At 48.3% G+C, this 20,775-nt stretch overlaps 1 protein-coding gene across 3 annotated transcripts in view; it reads left to right on the forward strand.

Annotated features, from left to right (window-relative positions):
• Positions 1-336: 336 nt before the first annotated feature.
• Positions 337-20,775, forward strand: part of ADCY3 (adenylate cyclase 3) — an 88,249-nt gene continuing 67,810 nt past the window's right edge. For 2 of the 3 annotated variants that reach the window (XM_042982365.1, XM_042982363.1), the window contains exons 1-2: positions 337-424; positions 908-1,736. In XM_042982365.1, the coding sequence (XP_042838299.1) occupies positions 1,062-1,736 (675 nt within the window). In that variant the 5' untranslated portion in view covers positions 337-424; positions 908-1,061. The remainder of the gene's footprint in view (positions 425-907; positions 1,737-20,775) is intronic. The other variant, XM_042982364.1, reaches the window with a different exon arrangement.

Here is a 20,775-nt window from a genome sequence, read left to right on the forward strand (position 1 = left end):
GGCGCGCGGGCGGCCCAGAGGATGCTGGCGGGCTGCCCCGGCCTCGGCCCGCGCTCCCGCCCGAGAGGGCCCCGGGTGCGCCCCTAGCCGCGCCGCCGCCGCCGCCGCCACCGCCACAGCGGGGGCGAGAGGGAGGGGTCCGGCCGTGCCGCGAGCCGCAGCCCCGGAGGCGGGCGCCCCCCGATTTTTCAGCCCCCGCCGTCTTCCTCCTCCTGCGGCCGGGCGCCCGCGGATGCTGAGGGGCAGCCCCGCGCCTCTCCCGGCCGGATCCCGGGCCTGACGGTGAGGGGGGGGGGGGTCGCCCTCCTGCCGGGGACCGGGACGCTGGCGGGGCGACGCGGCCCCCGCGCGCCACACGCGTGACCCAGCCCCTCAGCCCGAGCGGGGACCGGCCGGACCACGCGGCTCCCGAGTTCCCGCACAGGTAAATGCAGGGGCAGGCCAGCCTTCCCGAGGGCAGGTAGTGCCCGGAGGCGGAGAGCCGGAGCCGCCCAGGGTTGGGTGGGAGAAGGAAGTAAACACCAGGAAGATTCAGGAATCCCCGGGATGGCTCTGGTTGCTCCCGGGCACGTTTAATCTCCAGCTTCTAAGGCTTGGGCCTGTTGGAAATTTAGGTGAGGAAGTCAGGGACTGAGGGAGAAGGGATGACACAGATGGACCCGGAGTGTGAGGGATGGAGAGGTGGCCGGGCCTCTGGCAAGCCACAGACAGGAAACTGGCGAGGACGGGACCAGGTATGTGTGTGTGTGGGTGGTCCGGTGGTGGCGTGAGCGTGGGGGCGACTGGAGAAGGCCCTGGTCCCGGAGCCTCGGGCAGCAGCGATTCGTTCGGGAGGGGTAGGATGGGTCACGAGAAACCACAGATAGGAATGAAGAGCCGTGTATCTACTTGGCGTTGTCCTTCTAAGTTCCAGATCAGCGCTGCCTGTGCCCTGGAGACCTGCTCGGCGTCCTGCTGGAGGTGGCCGGCCCTCGAGAGCCCTGGTAGGTGGCCCGTTCCAGAGCCCTTCCTCTGATCCCGGTCCACCTCTCCTGGACTGGTAGAAGCAGACAGTCGCCAGGATGCCAAGGAACCAGGGCTTTTCCGAGCCCGAGTACTCGGCTGAGTACTCCGCCGAATACTCGGTCAGCCTGCCCTCTGACCCCGACCGCGGGGTGGGCCGGACCCATGAAATCTCTGTCCGGAACTCGGGATCCTGCCTCTGCCTGCCTCGATTCATGCGGCTGACCTTCGTGCCCGAGTCCTTGGAGAACTTGTACCAGACCTACTTCAAACGGCAGCGCCATGAGACGCTGCTGGTGCTGGTGGTCTTTGCGGCCCTCTTCGACTGCTACGTGGTGGTCATGTGCGCGGTGGTCTACTCCAGCGACAAGCTGGCTCCCCTGGTCGTCGCTGGGATGGGACTGCTGTTGGACATCCTCCTGTTCGTGCTCTGCAAAAAGGGGCTGCTCCCCGACCGCGTCACCCGGAAAGTGGTGCCCTACCTGCTGTGGCTGCTGATAACTGCCCAGATTTTCTCCTACCTGGGCCTGAACTTTGCCCGCGCGCATGCGGCCAGCGACACGGTGGGCTGGCAGACCTTCTTTGTCTTCTCCTTCTTCATCACGCTGCCCCTCAGCCTCAGCCCCATCGTCATCATCTCCGTGGTCTCCTGTGTTGTGCACACACTCGTCTTGGGGGTCACCGTGGCCCAGCAGCAGCAGGATGGGCTGAAAGGCAGGCACTTGCTGAGGGAGGTGAGTCCCGCCTTGAGTCCCACCCAGGGGCTTCCCTTCCCACCAGCTCTCCTGCGAGGTGGTACCAGTTTCAAAGGTGGGATGGCATTGTTGTCTTTGCCCTTGAGTCAACATATGTTGGGGGAGTGCCTCCGGGGCTCTGGGCTGCTTGTACAGAAAGACCGTCTCTCTCTCAACCTCTGGAGTTTCTCTGGAGCTTCTCTGTGCTTGGCCTGAGGGAGTGGAGGATGTCAGGACATTGGGCCTCAGGGCCACTCTGTCACCCGTGTCCAGCCCAGGTGGGCAGCAGGAAGGCCCACTAGGCCTGGTTCCAAGGCAGCGTCGTCCTGGTCATTGCTTCTGTCCTTGATCTCCAAGAGAAAGACCTCTTATGGGGAAGGGGAGGGTTCCCTTAGCCTCTGGTCTCCAGCCTGTCCTTGACTAGCTTCAGCAGTTGACTGACTTGTGTGGACTCAGTACCCCTCTGTCGGATGGGGACCGTATGTCTGCATAAGTGGTTGTTATCAAGATCAGAGGGCATGTGGGCAGAGATGCCCTAGGAAACACAAAGGTGTGATGGTCCTAGATCCTGCGTCTGCCGCTGGGAGCTCACGGTGTGTAGAGCAGTTGGGAGGTATGGGGACGTACATGGGGACAGTCGTGCTGGCCACGGTAGTGGAGGGTCTGCTAGTTCTTTGAGGACACGTTCTGCTGGAAGGGGTGGAGTTTGGGCCACCCCTTAACTAATCGCATCGTGCTCCTGCCAGGAGCCAAGACCCTGGCTAGGCGGTGAGGGGCTATAGAGACTGGGAGGTGTGATTCTCAGCATCTGAGTTTATCTACTAACCCATCTGGAGGAGCCTGCGGGGCTTAATGAGCTCCACAGTCTTGTGCCCTACCTGCTGCCTCCTTTATTCGTGAGCCCAGAGATGGAAAGTGCCCTGTTCGAGGCTACATAAGTAGTTACAGTGATCACATGCCTGGAGCGTCCATTTCTCGATTCCGGTTCCAGTGCTCTTCCTCCTATGTCATGATGCTGGCTACATCTCTGCCAAAGCCATTATCATGGTCTCTTGGGCTTGAGAGCTGAGTCTCCATAGGCCCAGCAGTGCCATAGGGGTTGATGCAAGAACGCCAGGGAGCCGTCCCATTGCCTCCCACTTGGTTAGAGGAAAACACAGGTTTTCTGTTTTAACTTTTTCCTGCTCATGCAGGGTCCTCTCTCAGGAAGCCTTGTGCGTTCTGCAGGAGCCCAGCCCCGGGCTGGTGCGCACGGGCCCCATGAGTACACCAAGAGTTCCCTTGGTTTTTCTCCCGATGCCCTGTTCACATAAAGTGACAATCGGCCATTGCTACCTTGACTTTTGAGTCCATGAGCTTTAGCTTGTGCCTCTGCCAGTCAAGGGTCCTGCTGGAAGCTATCTGGGGAAGAGGGGCAGGGGTCATTCCTGCTTGGAAATGGTAGGAAGCACAGCTCAGAGCAGACAGGCGGGTGGGCATGGCAGCCTTTGGGGTCTGACCTCCAACTCAGAACCGTTACTTTCTACTAAACAGTCACTTCTGGCATCTTCCTCCCTGTCTGGGCCCCTGGACCACAGGAGTTTCCCATATGCTTCGCTGTCCCTTAAGAGAGCAAGAACAAATTCTCCCCTTTGGAGCCCAGCCACTAAACTCGTGATTTGCTGGTATCCTTTGGGTGCTGCTAAGAAGAGACAAAAAACCCAAAAGATTAGGAAACCGGGAAAAAAGAAAACGAAATAAACAGAAGATAACAATATTAGCATCCCAGGAGAGCATGGCCTTGGCATGGAAGCAGTGCCCTGAATGTGACTTTCGGAATGGAGGGGAAGGAGGAGGTCCCTCTCAAGGTCCATTTGGGAGCCTGAGATAGAATGCAGGAGGCCTCAGCTTTCAGTGGGCTGCATTCCAGAAGTTTGAGTCACTTGTTTGGAACTAATGTGCCTTTTTAAAAGGTGCCTGGGTTCCCAGACCCACTTGCCCAAGTTTTCCTTAAGTCACAGAGTCCCTGCATTCGGTATTTCTGAATGTGGTGGAAATTAAGCCCCAGGTGGCTGTGTGCGCTGTGGGGAGAACACTGGATATATCTCTCCTCCAGCTGTGTAATGAAGCAACACCCACCTGCCCTCTGCTCCTGTGGGCCCATGTTACCTACTGGGATCAAGGGTAGGATGGGACGGAGATGTGAGCATGGGACAGCCGGATCCCCAACTAGGGTAACCCCAGGAATGTTCTCCAGACCCCAGCACCACCGTGCTTTTCCTTCTCTTGCCTAAAGACTCCCCTTTTCTTTTTCTTTGCCCATCACCTGTTGGATCCAGCCAGTGACTCCCTCCTGGGCCGGTAGGGGGCGGTGAATTGGGTTCCAGCAGGCACTGGGTCTGGGGGCTTTGGGAATGCTCCTGTTGCTGCTGCCACCGGCACTAAGAAGCATTTTCACTGTCGATGGCTTCCTCCTCTGCACCCTTCGTGCTCTCAAACCCATACTCCTTTAGTGGGGGGTAGGGGATAGACAGGGACAGGGAGACCTCAGGGTAGCCTGAAATGTCGGCGGCAAGACATCCAGCCTGCCCTGGGCTCTTCTCCTAGGAGGCAGGAAGGTTGGGGTTCTGACCAGAAAAGTAGGTCGAGCCGGGCTGTCAGATGGGGTGTGGGATTGGGGTGTTGCTGGGGTTTCACTTATTAGTGGATGAGTGAAGATTACTGAGCAATAGTATGGGCCTTGCTGGCTGTGGGGTCTGGGGGTAATGGGAATCAGACAATCCCAGTCCGAGGCTGGGGGGTGTAGGGGAGCTGGGCTGGGGGGAGCAAGCTGCAGCTAGTGGGGTCTCCGCACATCCCTCCCCTTGCCTGGGTCCTGGCGCCACCCTCCTCTTATGGCACAACTTGCCCTCTACTGCCCCAAACTGCCCCTTAGGGTGATGTGATGGAGCAGGATGGGGTCCAGGGCAGGGCTAGGCAGCAGCTGATGGGGGAAGGGGGGGTGGGCAGAAAACGCAGTTAAGGTGGTAGGGAGCATTCCTGAGGCCAATGGCGATTCCCAAGACCCTCAATGCGCCCACACAACCTGTTCCCTTCTGGCGGGGTTGTTAAAGAGTCTGTGACTGGTTAGGGGCAAGGAGCAATATTTGAAAACTATTTCATAGCAGAAAGGCTGTTTGAGAGCAAAATTTTCTCTTGGACTTAATAGCCTGTTAAGACCTTTATTTACAAATGGGAACACGATATGCCGGGGATGTGTAATTCCTTCACATGTACACATCACACAGCATTCACCCCATGGATGGACATTCCGCTCCGGGGGGGCTGGAGGCAGCTATAGGAGGGATATTGTGTGAGAGGGCTGATGCTTCCAGACTCCTTCATCCACAGGCTGGAGTTTAGGGTTCTATATACATCATCCCATTTGATTCTGGATGTTACTGGCTCCATTTTACAGATGAGGAAACTGAGGCTCAGGGAGGTTGAGAGTTAGTGGAGGGGCTGGATAACGGGGGAGGGGTCCCTGCTGAGTGAGAAGGGGGGATGATGGGGAGAGGGGGCAGGACATATCCAGAGGCTTCCCTGAGATCCTCTCTTCCTCTGGAATGCAGGCTTCTGAGCCTCTTCCTGCTTCTCTGGCTGCCCCGAAACGCGTTTGCTGAGTGGTGTTGAAGAAAGGTACCAAGAGGTGGGAGGCCCTAAAATATCACAGCAGGCACCCCCCTGTCTCCCCCTGGGAATTGGATACAAGGAGGGGAGAGGCCATGACGGACTCTTCCTGGTGGGGACATGGCTGGGTGGGTATGTGTGAGATGAAATGTGATGAATTGGGGCAGGAGGACAGCAGGCTGGGGGGCTCTGAGCAACCAGAGGCATCAGGGTGAGAGAGGCAGGTGTGCAGGAAACGGGCGGGGAGGCAAAGCCACCGTCCCAGAGTGGGACAGAAGGGTCATCCCTCTGTGCCGTGTGCGCAGCTGGGCATGTTTTAGGAACCAGAATACTAAGGAAAGGTGTAGAAGGGACGGGGAGGCATCAAATCCAGCTGTGGAAGAACAGTGCATTACTGAACACGGAAACAACTTTGCAGAAAATCACCCCCTCAATCCCATCCCGGTTGTGTGTGTGTGTGTGTGTGTGTGTGTGTGTGTGTGGCCTTTTCTGATCCTCCTGTGTGTGAGAACAGCTTTTCTAGTACGTCCTTGTCGTGCATATGCAGTGGGTCCTGACTTTCACCACGTTACCTCACTCATGTTTGGCCGTGAATATCGGATCCCTCATGTTTATTTTAAATTGGCACTTTTATCATTAGCTGGTTTTCCTGGAGAGTAAACTAGAGCCTGGGGCTGGGCCAGTAGTGGGGGACTGGGTAGCAGTGCCAGTCGGACCCCAACATCCATGCCCGGGTCTCCCCTTGCCCCGCCCCCAGGCTTGCTTTGTAAACTCCAGGATGTACACACACGTAGGCCCCTGGACTTGGTCTGCCCAACAGCCCTGGTGGATGCTCCTTGAGGTGGACTTCCTAGGACTCCAAGGTCATTCTTGTTCTCCAGTTCCTTCACGTTTGTACGCTAAACCCCCTGGGGTGTTCCAACCCTGAATACATATTCAGACCTTCCCTCCCTGGCCCCTCCTCCACTGTGTTCTCTTGATAGGCACTTTTTTTTTTTTTTTTTTTTTTTGAGACTGAGCATGGTGAATGTGGTGAATGAATAAGCACAAGGGAGGGGCAGAGAGGTATGGGGAGAGAGAATCTTAAGCAGGCTCCACGCTCCGTGCTGAGCCCCATGCGGGGTTCAAGCCTGCAACCCTGGGATCGTGACCTGAGCTGAAATCAAGAGTTGGACATTTAACCAACTGAGCTACCCAGGCACCCCATTGATATGCACTCTTGATGACAGGCTTCTGTGGGTGTAATCCTGACCAACGCTCAGCTGTGTGTGTGCTCAGGGGGAACACCCACGTGCAGGGCCAGGCCCACTGAATATGGAGTATAGACAGGATGTCCTCATTCACTGAACTCTTGCTGTGTTTCCGGTAAGTAGCTCCCAGCAAGAGGTAGATATTGTTTTCATTTACAGATGGGGACACTGAAATGTGTATAAGTGACATGACTGGTCTAAGGCCATATAGCGAGCAGGTGGCAGATCAGGATTCAAACCCAGATCAGTGAGGTAACAGAGTTCCTTCTCTTCAAACATAAAAGAACCCCTTAGACTGTCTTTCCTCAGACCTGTTGAGATAAAGTTCCAGCAGGGATAGGGTCCCAACCCTTAGAAGGCGCTATGCGACAGAGGATGAGGTGTTTCTAGGGGCAGGCATATTGCTACTGATCAAGGCGTATAGCTGTCCAGAGATTGAATGGGGGTTGCAACCAAAAGCCTACATACTTCTGTGACTTCTGGAGATTTCATTAGGTCCTAGGACAGTGTAGTTCCTGATGTCTCTGCAGTGATGACCCATTCATCAAGAAAATATTAAGTTACATTTAGTATAAGATGGGGTGTGGTATTGCATTCTAAAAACCTTTTTGGCCAGAGTTTGATAAAAACTAGTTTGGATATTTTGATTCTCTAGGAAACTCTTTAATGTGGAATGGCCCACTTCTCTTTGGCCTTACCGCACATAAATGCATCCAATTTACTAAGTGTTTCAGTTATCTATTGCTGTAACAACCTCAGAATAATAGCTTACTATCTTGTTCTGTGGGTTGACTGTGGTCAGCTGGACAGTTTTGTGTTTCAGGTGGCACTGGCTGGGGTCACTCACTTGACTGCCTGGGCTGTTGCATTCAGCCATTGGCATTCAGCTGACCACTATGCTGGAAAGCTCTAGGGAGGCCTGGAGCCTTGGAGCTCCTCTAAATGACCTCTCCACGTGGTTAGCTTGGATTTCCTCACAGGTGTGGTGGTCTCTGGGAGGAAATGGCAGCTACCAGAGTTGTTTTTAGAGGCTAGACTGGTCACTGTGGTCAAAGAAGGTCACGCTAACCTGGATGCAAGATAAGGGGACCTTCTACCCCTTGATGTGAGAGTGGCCTGTGCATACAGGGAGGAAAGGGATGGAGAGCAGACATCCTCTGAGGCTGCCTACCAAACCAGGGGACACATGGGGGATCCTAGGGAGAAGGGGTTAAAGAAATCCATGAGTCTGGGTGGGATACTAAAATACCATGTGACCACAGGATGCTTCAAAAGTTAGAAATGTGGTCCAGAGCAAGGCATAATATAACTTCTTTAAGGTATTGCTTCTCTGTGAAATCCATAATTTCTATGATTTTTCAGAAATTTTTAGAAACTGCAGTGCACATAAAAAAAGACAGTGGCTCATAGTTCATTTGCGTGAGCTTTTCATGCATTATATTTTTGAGAAGAATCCTCTTGTCAAGGGTGCAGACCTGCTCTGTCCAGGGCACTGTGCCAATTTACAGGGAAGCTGTCTCTGCATCCAACCACAACCCCAGCACCAGTGCTGGTCCTTTCTCTCCACACATCATCTAGATCAGCAGCCTGGCTTTGATATTTGTATTCCTTTCCCAGGAGGTGGGAGTTTGCTCATGTACATGTTTCAGAAACATGTCAAATTTGTCTTTCTTAACAGGTTGTCATTGCCTCAAGGAGAGGTTAAGACTGATCGTAGAATTCCTTTGCAGCCCTTTGTGGTGCCTTGGTTGTGACTTCACTCTGTAAATGTTGAATATGTACATTCCTGCTCTGGTTTTGCCTTTATTTCCTTTCCCATCAACTCATTGAGAGTTTCATAAATCTTTGGCTAGATCCAAGATCGGGGAAATGTTTTAGGGTTAAGCCGAGTGATTTGAGAATTACTACTTTTTAAGTTTATTTATTTTGAGAGGGAGAGGGAGTGCAAGAGAGAGCACGAACCGAAGAGGGCCAGTGAGAGAGTCCCAAGTAGCCTCCATGCTGTCAGCACAGAGCCCCATGTGGGGCTCGATCTCACAAACAGGGAGATGATGACCTAAGTTGAAACCGAGAGTCAGATGGTTAACCCACTGAGCCACCCAGGAACCCCAAAAATTATTTTTTAAAGAAAGATTTATATAAAACCTTTCAGGGGTGCTAATCAATACTCCTTTGCCACTTGTTTATATCCTTGTGTAGGGAAAAGCAGCAATAGAGGAGGGTTTTTAGGAGCCCAAAAAATGAGTCATAGATATCCTGTTGGCCTAATTCTAATCTCCTTGCACAAAAATGATTTGTGTGAGATCATTTAGGAGAATGGCTGAGCAGAGTTGGAGCTGTTACCATCCCACCTTCTCTGCTTGTTCCTGTAGTTTGAGAAACTTAATTCCTTCCATCACTTATCAAACATTTCATCAGGGTAGTAAGCATTGATCTAGTCAGAGTATACAGAGAATGTCTAAAATTTAGCCCCTTCCTCAAGGAGCTCATGGGCTATGGTGCAAGTCCTGTTAGTGAGGACCTACCTAGGGAAACCAGAAGGCTTCTAAAGAGCTGGCCATTGAGCTGGAATTTGAAGGATGAGTAGGAGTTTGCTAAGTGGAGTAATGGGAGTGGGGCTTCTCAGTCAGAGTCCTAGGAGGTTCTCACTTGGTCAGGACTGGTGAGCATTATTATGTGACAGGAGCATGAGTGGGTGATAGGAGCTGGAGAGACAAGGTGCAGAGAAGCCAGATAGCAGAAAGGCTAAAGGATTTTCTGGCCTTTATTCCTACAATGATGGGGTCCATTGTAGGAATTTTAGCAGGGGCAGATAGGATCTGATTTGCATTTAGAAGAGTCATTCTGGTGGACTTGAGTGAGGCCAAGACTGATTAGGAGACTTCTGAAATCATCCAGGCATGATGCCATGAGAGCCATCCACCAACATGGAAGTGGGATAGAGAAGAGGACTTCAGTTTGAGGTGTCCATGAGACATCTGGGTAGAACTATCAGATTATTCAGTGGGTAATTATTTGAAAAAAAATTTTTTTGATATTTGTTTATTTTGAGAGAGAGAGAGAGAGAGAGAGAGAATGAATGAATGAATGAATAAATGAATGAGAATGAATGGGGGAGGGACAGAGAGCAAGGGAGACACAGAATCCAAAGCAGGCTGCAAGCTTTGAGCTGTCAGCACAGAGCCTAAGGTGGGGCTCGAACTCACAAGCCGTGAGATCATGACCTGAGCCAAAGTTGGATGCCCAACCGACTGAGCCATCAGTGGGTAATTATTGAACACCAGGCCCTGTGTTCAAGATCTGGAGCTTAGAAGAGAAATCTAGAGTTTCAGATTTGGGAATCATTAGCATTTAAATGGCCCCCATCACCACAGAGAGGGTGCATTTTGCCCAAGGAAAGTGTGGAATCCAGAGAAGTGGGCTTAGGACCTAGCATTAGGGAGGAGCCCAGATGAGGAGTTCCCTAGCCCAGAGCATCCATGCCCCACCCCATCTACAAATACAGCTTAATTTCTTCCTTGACCATATGGATGCCTCATTTCTTTTTCTTGTCTGATTGCTATGGCTCCGTCTTTCAGCACCATGTTGGATAAACATGGCAAGAGTAGACATGTTTGTGTCATTCCTGATCTTAGAAGAAAAGGACTCAGCTTTTCACTATCGGGTATGATGTTAGCTGTGCATTTTTCATATATGGCCTTTATTACATTGAGGTATGTTCCCTCTGAACCCACTTTGTTGAGAGTTTTTATCATGAACAGATGTTGAATTTCAGCAGATGCTTTTTTTGCGTCTTTGAGATGATCATATGATTTTTATCCATTTTGTTGATGTGGTGTATTGTGTTGATTGATTAGCAAATATTGAACCATTCTTGCATCCCTGGAATAAATTCCACTTGATTGTGGTGAATGATATTTCTAATGTATTATTGAATATGTTTTGCTAGTATTTTGTTGAGGATTTTTGCATCTGTGTATATCAGGGATATTGGCCAGTAGTTTTCTTTCTTTCTTTCTTTCTTTCTTCCTTTCTTTCTTTCTTTCTTTCTTCCTTCCTTCCTTCCTTTTCTTTCTTTCTTTCTTTCTTTCTTTCTTTCTTTCTTTCTTTCTTTCTTTCTTTCTTTCTTGTGATGTCTTTGGCTGGTTTTAGTGTCCGCATAATTCTGGCCTCATAGAGTACATTTAAAGCTTTCTTTGCTTTTCTATTTTTTGGAATAGCTTGATGAAAATTGGTATTGTCTCTTTAAATGTTTGGTAGAATTCTCTTGTGAATCCATCTGATCCTGGACTCTTATTTTATGGTAGTTTTGATTATCAATTCAATTTTGTTACTAGTAATTGGTCAATTCAGGTTTTCTATTTCTTCCTGATTAACTTTTGGAAGATTGTATGTTTTTAGGAATTTATCCATTTCTTCTAGGTTGTCCAATTTTTGGCATATAATTTTTCATAGGGTTCTCTTACAATCCTTTGTATTTCTGTGGTGTCCATTGTTACTTCACTTTTGTTTCTGATTTATTTATTTTATTTATTTGGGTCCTTTTTTTCTTGATGAGTCAGGCTAAAGGTTTATCAATTTTGTTTATCTTTTCAAAGGACCAGCTCCTGGTTTCACTGATTTTTTTTTTCGATTTTTTTTTTCAGTCTCTGTCATTTATTTCTGGTCTTGATCTTCATTATTTCCTTTTTTCTACTCACCTTGGGTTTTGTTTGTTCTTTTTTTAGTTTCTTTAGGTGTAAGATTGGATTGTTTGTTTGAGCTCCCTCTCGGCCAGTCTATGTCTGATGCCTCTTCCTTCCTCTGATCAGGTTTTTAGCTGTTTCCTCCAGCAAAGTTCCTCTTTGTGGTTTCTAAGAAATTTCCTTTGATTAGTAATGAAGGTTTTTCTTTTCCCTTTCCTCTCTTCAAGAATGCTTTCTTTGTTGTAAACAGAACAGAAAATGACATGTTTAAGATGAAATCCCACCCCACCCTTCACCCCCATTCAAAACCCCAAAGTACGTGGTCTGGATTTGAACCTTTGCAAGATTTCCACGGTTGTGGTTTGTTGTTCCTGCACCATTTCAAGACTGCTCCTCGTGAAATGTAACCAGCTGAGTCTGATCTGGCAGCATAAGGTCAGGCAGCTGCCCCTCCCAGTTCCATGGTCGGCTCTAGGTGGGCTTCTTGGCTACCCTGGGAAGGCTCTTTTTCACTCGGTGGGACCGGGTCCTGGATAATTGATCCCCGTGGGCCAAATTCTTAAGAGACTGACTGGTAAGCCCAAGGCTTGGTCACCAACTTGATGATAGTAGATGGACCTGGCTACTCTCCTAAGGAGGGAAATACTATGTATGTCTGTTACTCGGTACATATTTGCTACAAATTCCTAAGAAACCAGATCAGTAATTTCCTGAAGGGAATTGAGCAAAGGACAGTGCATGGTGCTGAGGGTGGGTCCTCATCTCAGGCTAGGAACTGCTCCTGCTGCCCATAGGCCCATTTCCCAGTGTTGGGTGACTCTGTCTGTTAGACATAGCCTCCCTCTGATAGCCAGGAAAGTGGCACAATTCTCTCTCCAGCTCTTTTCTAAACTCCTACATGTGATTATAGTTTATACTTCACAAGCACTCTGGAAGACCCTAACAAGCCCCCGCCCCCGCCCCTGCACATTGGGATTGTAGTTGTTTAAATCACCCATCTCTGGGAACACACCTGGGACATTGTCTCTTTATTTCAGAAAGGACCCAATGTAGCGTGGTTATTTTAGGGAGCATTTTCTCTTCCTTCCATAGTGTCTGGTCTCAGACCCTGCTGACCTCTATAGTTATAAACTAGTGAAGGGACCTTGGGGGCCTGGCCTGCCAATGGGCTTTGTGCTTTGAGAATCCATAAAGGCACCGGCTTCACAGTTATTTGACTCAAAGTACTTCCTAGCTCCCAACTTACCAACTTTAAGAGCTTAGGCATGTTATTTAATCTGTCTAGTCTCTACCTCTGTGAATCTTCCTTCACTGGGTCAGTGCAGTGATGAAATGCACTAACCTATGTACCTGGCTTTCTGGTGTAGGGCTGAGGCACCGCTGGGCCTAGCAGTGTCCGTTGCTCTGGCTTTTGCTGTTGTTATTACTGGCTCCACTGGAGAGGAATTTTAGAACAACTTGGGCCAATCCCAAGGGAGAGAAGAGAAGCTCCATGCTCCAGATGTCTGGAGGGCACCGTGGTTGGGTCATTGGAAACTTAACTCCCCTTATTGGGGGATAGGGGAGCTAGGCCAACATTTTGTTGTTGTTTCCTTAGACATGTTAGAGGGAATGTACTTTTCAGGTGAAGTTTCCCATGAGGACAAAGAATACTGGACTTTTAACGCAGGCTTTTTGTCCTTTGATTTTTTGGGGGGTTTCTTTTGCTTGTTTTTGTTTTGTACCATAGCAGTGACCTTTCATTTAATGTCTTTCTCTATTTTGAGAAGGATGAATTAAGAGTAGGTAGTGGGTGAAGAAAGGCTCCAGAATGATTTGGACTGGAGGAATGTCAAATCATTCTTCCATTGGGTCAAATCACTTGGGCCATGTGGAGCTTGGTTTCTTTATTGAGAATAAAGAGGACCCTGGGGCTGTGGGACAGCCCTCCCGGGTGGCCTCGCTTTGCTTCTCATCACCAGCATACGCTAATACACACTTCATGAGACTTCTCACTGGATTTGGAGGTGGAAAGGATCCTTGGGGCTCATGGTCCAACTCGCAGGCTGTGGAGTCCCCAGCACATACTCTAGTCTTGGCTTCTATTTCTCTGGGGATGGGGCACTCCCTTTCCTTCAGAACAGCCTCATTGGTCTGAAGGTGCTGTTAAAACTAATTACAAAGGACATTTACATAGATCTTTAAAATATTTTTTATCTACTGAATGTCTTTAGGCCTCATACCTACTTTGAGTTGATATTCTTGCCTCTGGCACTGTAGATGGAGAGAAAGGGAAGGAAGGACATGGTGCAAATATGGTGCCCAGAACCACAGTGAAAATGCAAGCAGGTTAATCTCAGGTCTTCCAGATCCAAATGCAGTGAAAACGCTCTTACCAGGTGAGATTGGGACATGTAGGTGGTCAGTTAATGTGCAAAGTTCTCGTGATGGTGGCCACCCAGCTGTGTGTCAAAACACATAGACTCTACACCAAAAAGAGTGAATGTCACTGTAAGGAAAGGGACTAAAAATCAAAGCTTGGAAAGAGAGTAGGCGATGGATGACCTCAATACAGTGCGGTAAGAGCTGTGATACCTCTGCGGACACACTGTGGGCTGAGGGAGCAGACTTGGATGGGCCCTAATAGAGCCTTTTGGGGCTCTGAATCATGATTGTGGGTGTAGTCACATAGCTGTAGGCATTTGTCAGCACTCATCAAAATACACACTTGCTGATTGTATGCAAAGAGTAATGCAGTGAGGTAGATTTTTAGAAAGTCCGTAAAATCCCAGGAATCCAAAGCAATTGTACGTATATACACATTTATATGTATTTAACATTATTTTGATTGAATACACTTAGCTATATGGTCACCCGCTTATCTTTTGTTGAGAGAAAGATCTTTCCTTTGTGTCTAGGTGCCCACATTGGTGTCCCTTGTAGTTAAGATGTGTCATCTGTGATTTCCAGTTTCTTTTAAAGGAGAGAGAATTCAGTCAGTTGGAAATAATCTGGGTACAGGATTTTAGATTTTTATGACTTCCTGGCCATGTTTTTGCTATTATCTTGTTCACTTACTTTTTAAAAACATTTTTTAAATGTATTTATTTTTGAGAAAGAGACAGAACGAGTGGGAGAGGGGCAGAGAGAGAGAGAGAGAGAGAGACAGAAGCTGAAGCAGGCTCCAGGCTCTGAGCTGTCAGCACAGAGCCCAGCGCAGGGCTTGAACTCATCGTGAGCATGAGATCATGACCTGAGCCAAAGTTAGACACTCAACTGACTGAGCCACCCAGGCGCCCCTATCTTGCTCACTTCTAATTTACTACTTTACTAATTTTAGCTGTTCACTCCAAAACTTCCAGAATATTCACTTTTCTTAGAAACAATTGCCTTTTTTTCAAACTCCTATTCTGTTTAGGTTATATATAAATCATGTAAATAGGATACCAAAAAACAGCTGACATAACCAGGCTTGGGACTAAACACAGCTGCCTGTGGGGAAACACTCCAGAAGTTAGAGCAGAAATGCAGGAGTGTTCTAGAGAGGATCCTGCCAGCTGTGTGTGTAAGGCCAGTGGGTCTTATTGAGGGACGGATGGTCTTGACTCATCTGGAATATTCAGTGCTGTCCCACACTCCTGGCCCTTCTATTTGAGCCCCATCCTGCCCTCTCTTAGTGTCTGTTCCCTGTTCAAGTGTATGCAGAGAAAGTGCTGTGCACCTGCCTCCTGTTTTCTGCCCAGCAGCCCTTCTGGTATTTGAATTCAGCCATCTCACTGCCCCTAGTCTCCTCCTCAGCCTAAACCACTTCTCCTTTCCAAGAAGTCCTCAGGTGATGTGGGTTTTGAACCTTATAGGATCCCAGGCATTTTTTTGCGTGCAAACTGCAACTCTGTACCCAGGGGCCCCTGCTCCTGTTTTACAGATGCTGTTCTCCTGCCTCATTGCAGGACACGAACACTAGAGGCAGAAATTCTTCTACAGCTATAATTTAAGGTTTGGTGGGGAGAATGGTCTCTACTCTTGGAAAATTTAGGTATTGAACCTTCGTGAAAGAATCACAGTCTGTGTAAACATTTACATTAATATAGAGAAACCCACTGCTGCCTGGATGGTGGGACAGCTCTGTGGAGACTGTTACAATGTTCCCCTGCCTGGCAGCATGTGCTGTTTATGGGAGTGGGGAGAGGCAGAGGAGCCCTTTCAAGGGACCATTCAGCTGGGGACCGCTGGTCATGGCTGAGGGGTTGTGTTTGCCAACCTGGCTGCCCTCTGCCCATGGCCGTGACCCTCTGCAGCCTGCACGTCCCTCACGCTGTTTCCTTTCTCTGTTGCTTCTCTGCTCCCGTCACCCTGCCAGAGCAGCCGAGATTCACAGGATTGCCAAGTTAACCAGAGTCTGACCCATCCTCTTTTTTGCCTTTTTCGTCACAGGGATGCTGCATGTGGTATTGATTATCTAGACTGTGTAATCTTATTTGTTTGTCTATTGATGGGTATCTGTTGTCCATCTAGCTAGTAATTTATCTTTTCATTCAGCCAAACACATAGGTTCTAGATGCATGTTTGCACAAGTTGCCAGGTGCTGGGGCTACAGAGAAGAATAACCTGGGGTCCTGCCTACAAGAGGGACCTGACTTGGTTTATTTACTTTCTTAACACCAGAACAGTTTGTCCAGATACGGACACGACACAGAGCGGTCCCTCCATAAATATTTGTTGAATGTTAATGCTTGAATTTTTATTAGGTTGAATCACATGAAATTACCAATATCCAACCATGTTCAATCTGCAAAAAATGCTAATTGCATTTCATACGGTTCAATCAACTACAACAGTAACAAACGTGTCCATTATGGAAAGCCCGGAAAATACTAAATAGTGTGGAAAAATATTACCCATAGTATCAGCCCTCAAGGGTGCCTACTGGTGGCATCGAGCCCCCTTTTATATCTGGATCAATAGGTATGAAGATTGATTTCCCTCGATGTTGTGCAAGCGCTTGTAAGAAACAATTCCACCCAGGCAGGAGTTGTAAAGAGTAGCCGTGAAAGCCCCTCTTCCCAGCCCCCTGCCCCACTCCCCTTCCCATAGGCAACCATTGCTAAGTCTTTGATGTACTTGCAGAGAGCTTTCTATGAATTTGCATATTTATGTGAATCTATGCACATTTAGGATTGAGAGATTATTTATACATTTATGCAAATCAGTGAAAGTATGTGCTAACGCCTACATGCTCCTCACTGGTAACCAGTTTCCCTCTCAAGGTGGGCAGTCCACAGCCCTTTCCTCCTCCAGCCAGGAGGTCCCGCCTGAGGTCCACACTGGTGGCTTCTTGTGTATAGTTGTGTGGCTGCTCCTTGAGTGGAGGAAGAGCCAGGCTGGCGTGGCAAGCTGCTCCCGCCAGCCTCCATGTGACACAGCAAGAAGGACTGTGTGTGGGTCCCACTGAGCAGGAAGCGTGGGCCCAGCCCAGCCCAGCCCAGCCCAGCTGGCTGGGTACAGGACAGCAGCATCTCAGCTGGGAGCCAGGGGCCGCCATTAGTCCTGGCACCTGCAGTGGCCCTTGTCCAAGTGATTTATTCACTGGGACGCTCCAAAGCATCTAAATCCAACACAAGTCAACTTGCAGGGCGAAAGAGAGAGGGTGGCGGTTTGTACAGGAGGAGGGAAGCCAGGCCAGGAGCTAGATGCCCGCGGATCTCTCCGTGAACCCTGAGCCTCTGTTGGAGGGTTGGGGCTCTGTAGTGCCCATGTTTCTGTCAAGTGCTGACATCCTTTGTGTTTCTGATTTTGCCCATTTCACCGTTGTTTTGTCATCGAACAGGAGTGGAGTTCAGACTCTGCCCCTCTGTGGATGCTGGGGTCTTAGGCAAGCCATTTGATGTCACTGAGTTTGGTTTGCTCTTCTGAAAGTGAGAAGGATAGAAGGGCATGTACCCGATGAGTAAGTGCCAGACCCGAGGCTGATGCTGGGGTTCCAGGGCCGGATCTGCCATTTATCAGCTCTGTGATCTTGGTCAGGTTGCTTAGCCTTGTCTGTGCCTTCTTCATGAAACCTCTAAACGAGTTACCATAGGTAAAGCTCTTAGACTAATGCTTACCTCACAGGTTTGCTGTGACGATGACCCACCAACTGGGTTGTGGCAAGGACTGTATGAGACAATGAGTGAAAGTTTGTAAACAATGAAGCCGTGTTTAGATGCAGGTGTTACTATGTGTTGATAACTATGTTAAGTCCAAAAATATATCCCCATTGAGAGGTGCTCAGCAGCATTTTGCTTGAGTGGAATTTACAAATTGGGATGAGTTGAGGTTTGCATCTAAGAGGATCTTGTTCCTGCTGCGCTCCGTCCCGTACTGCCCTTGTTGCTTCTGCCAGGTGGGGATAGCCTTGGGGATATTACTGTTTCCAGAGAAAGAATGCTGAGACCCAGAGGGGAAGTCACTTGCTTGAGGTCACACAGACAGTGTCAGTCATCCCAGCCCCTATCTGTAGCCTCAGTCTCCTGGCCCCCAAACCAGTACTCTTCCACCCACTCAAAGAGGGAGCTAAGGAACACCACGACACTTGTTTATGTGGTGAGGCAGGGACCTGCAACAGTACAGGAGATGGAGGGCCTGTTCATGAGTATCCTTTGTGGCTCTGCTCCGGGAACTTATGTGGAGATGGGAGAGCTTCAGAGGGATATGGGTGGAGGGGTAGGTGGGCACTGGGACTTGGGGTGACAAGGGTGAATGAAGGGCTACTGGGGTATTAGGAATTTATTCAGGTGGAAGGCTTTTGAGTGTGTGGTTGTGTGGGGAAAATGATGGGAACAGGAGGTGGGGATAGAGGGAGGGGAGGTGACCTGGTGTGAGAGCATTTGAAGGAGCTGGTCTGGAGTTCTGTGCCTTGAAAGAGTTTCCAGCGTGAAACTGAAGTGGCTTCAGGCTTCAGATTTTGCTGGGGAACTGCTCTTGGTTGCATGGTTAATCTTTTGTTCTCCCAATCTTGGGACTTGTTTGCTGCCCTGGGGCCGGGGCTCTCTCCCCAAAGACCTGGAGCCAGGAGCTGTGTGGCTTTCTGGGACACAATTGCCCGCCCATAAGATCTCCTGGCTTTATATGAAGGAAGTCACCGGCTGGCATGTTTTTTCCCCCCAACTCCTGAGAGGCCGTATTGAGAGAGACTGATCCGAGAGTAAATACCCTTAGATGTATTTCCTCTGGCTCAGAATAATTGACTTAATCTGTGATGTGGCTCATTTTTTCCCTTTGGGAAAAAGAGAGATGCTGCCTGACTCACTCCTTCATAAGATACTGTTGCTCACCTTCTCCCTTAGGAAAGTCTCGTGCAGGCACATTTTGATATAATCATTACTTGTACTCCTATCACAGAGAGAGCATGGTCCAGTACCTTTCCTTCTCCTGGGTATGAGAGTGGGGCTCATCCCAAGTTGACTGAAAGGATGTCCTCAAGCCTTCAAGGGGCCACTATGACCCACAAGACCTGAGAGTGTAGAGATAGAGCATCTTTCTGCCTCGGTTAGGAGAGGGCTCATGGAGGAGGCATTACTGAGCTGGGCCATGAAGGGCAAATTCCATTTTGGGCCTTACATTGATAGAGAAGAGGCAGAAGCAGATTTTGGTGAGCAGTGGTCTAGAGGATGAGCATGTGTGTATTAACAGATATCCTTTGGAGAAATGTGTGAGATAGTAAGAGAGAAAACTGGAAGGTAATTTTGGATCTGAAGCAGGGGACCTAGACAGTTATCTGAGATCGCTTTGACTGTAAACTGTAGAGGGCAGGGAGCAGTGATATCCCAGAAAAAGAGAGGACAGAAAAAATATTTGAAGTAATAATGGCAGAAAAATGTCCAAAAACTATAAAACCACAGTTTAAGAAGCACAGCATAACTCAAATACTAAAAAGAGAGTCACACAAAGGTGTATCATAATCAAATTGCCTAATACTCATAATAAGGAAAAACGAATAAAAACAATCAGAAAGAAAATAAAAAGACCTATTACATAGAGAACAACAAAGAATGGTAGAAGATGTCTGGTCAGAAATTATTCTAAAGCAGAAGGCAATAGAACTGAAAGATAAAATCTAGAATTCTATACCTAACAAAAATATTCTTCAGAAAATGAAGGTGAAATACTTTTTTTTTGTGGGAGATGGTGCCTGGCTGCCCTAGTCAGAAGAGCATGCAACTCTTGATCTTGAGGTCCTGAGTTCAAGCCCCACATTGAGAGAGAGATAGCATGAGCAGGGGAGGGGCAAGAGTGAATCCCAAGCAGGCTCTATGCTGTCAGTGCAGAGTCTGATACAGGGCTCAATTTCACAAATTGTGAGATCATGACCTGAACCAAAACCAAGAGTAGATGCACCCCATGATTTTCTTAAATGTATGTAAATTAATAATATTTGAAGTAGACTGTATTAAGTTAGAGAGGTGTATTGTAAATATCAGAGCAACCATTACAAATGCATAACAAAGACATATGGCACATAAGCCAATAATGGAGAATGATAAAATCAAAAGGTGGCAGGAAAAAAGGGAAAAAGTAATAGAACAAATGAGACAAATAGAAGACGATCAATGTGATGGTTTTAAATTCAGCCATATTGATGAAAATATTAAGTTTATGTGATGTAACGACTCATCTTAGTAGACGGATATTGTTACGTTACAAAGCAAGAATGGGGCACCTGGGTGGCTCAGTTGGTTGAGTGTCCAACTTGGGCTCAGGTCATGATCTCTCGGTTCGTGGGTTCAAGCCTCGTCTCAGGCTCTGTGCTGACAGCTCAGAGCCTGGAGCCTGCTTCGGGTTCTGTGTCTCCCTCTCTCTATGCCCCTCCCCCACTTGTGCACTTTCTCTCTCTCTCTCTTTCTCTCTCTCTCTCTCTCTCTCTCAATAAATAAAAAACAAATATTTTAAAAAAGAAGCAAGAACCAACTATAAGCTATCATAAAGAAACCCATATTAAATGTAAAGACACAAATAGATTAAAAGTGAAAGGATGGAAAAAGAGATTCCATGCAGACAATCAAAAGAAAGATGGAGTGGCTGACTGTATTAAGCAATACATAAAGAACCTGTAGACTTTGGAATATGGAATATTATCAAGGACAAAGAGGGACAAATAACTTTTCATAATGATAAAGGAGATAATTCATCAAAAATTCATCATAATCCCGAATACATAGGTACCTAATAACAAAGCTTCAAAATACATGATGCAAAAACTGACAGAATGAAAAGAATAGACAAATCCATAATATTTGAAGATTGCATCACTCCTCTCTGTAACTGGTAAAACAAATAGACAAATGAGTAAATATATAGACCACTTGAACCATATGATCAACCAATTGGACCAAAGTGGTATTTTATAGGACCTTCCACCCAGCAACTACAGAAAATGCATTCAAGTGCATGGAAATGTTTGTGAAGACAAGCAATCTGCTGGACCATAACACAAGACTC

Source organism: Panthera tigris, chromosome A3 (assembly GCF_018350195.1).
Source record: "Panthera tigris isolate Pti1 chromosome A3, P.tigris_Pti1_mat1.1, whole genome shotgun sequence".
Lineage (NCBI taxonomy): Eukaryota > Metazoa > Chordata > Mammalia > Carnivora > Felidae > Panthera > Panthera tigris.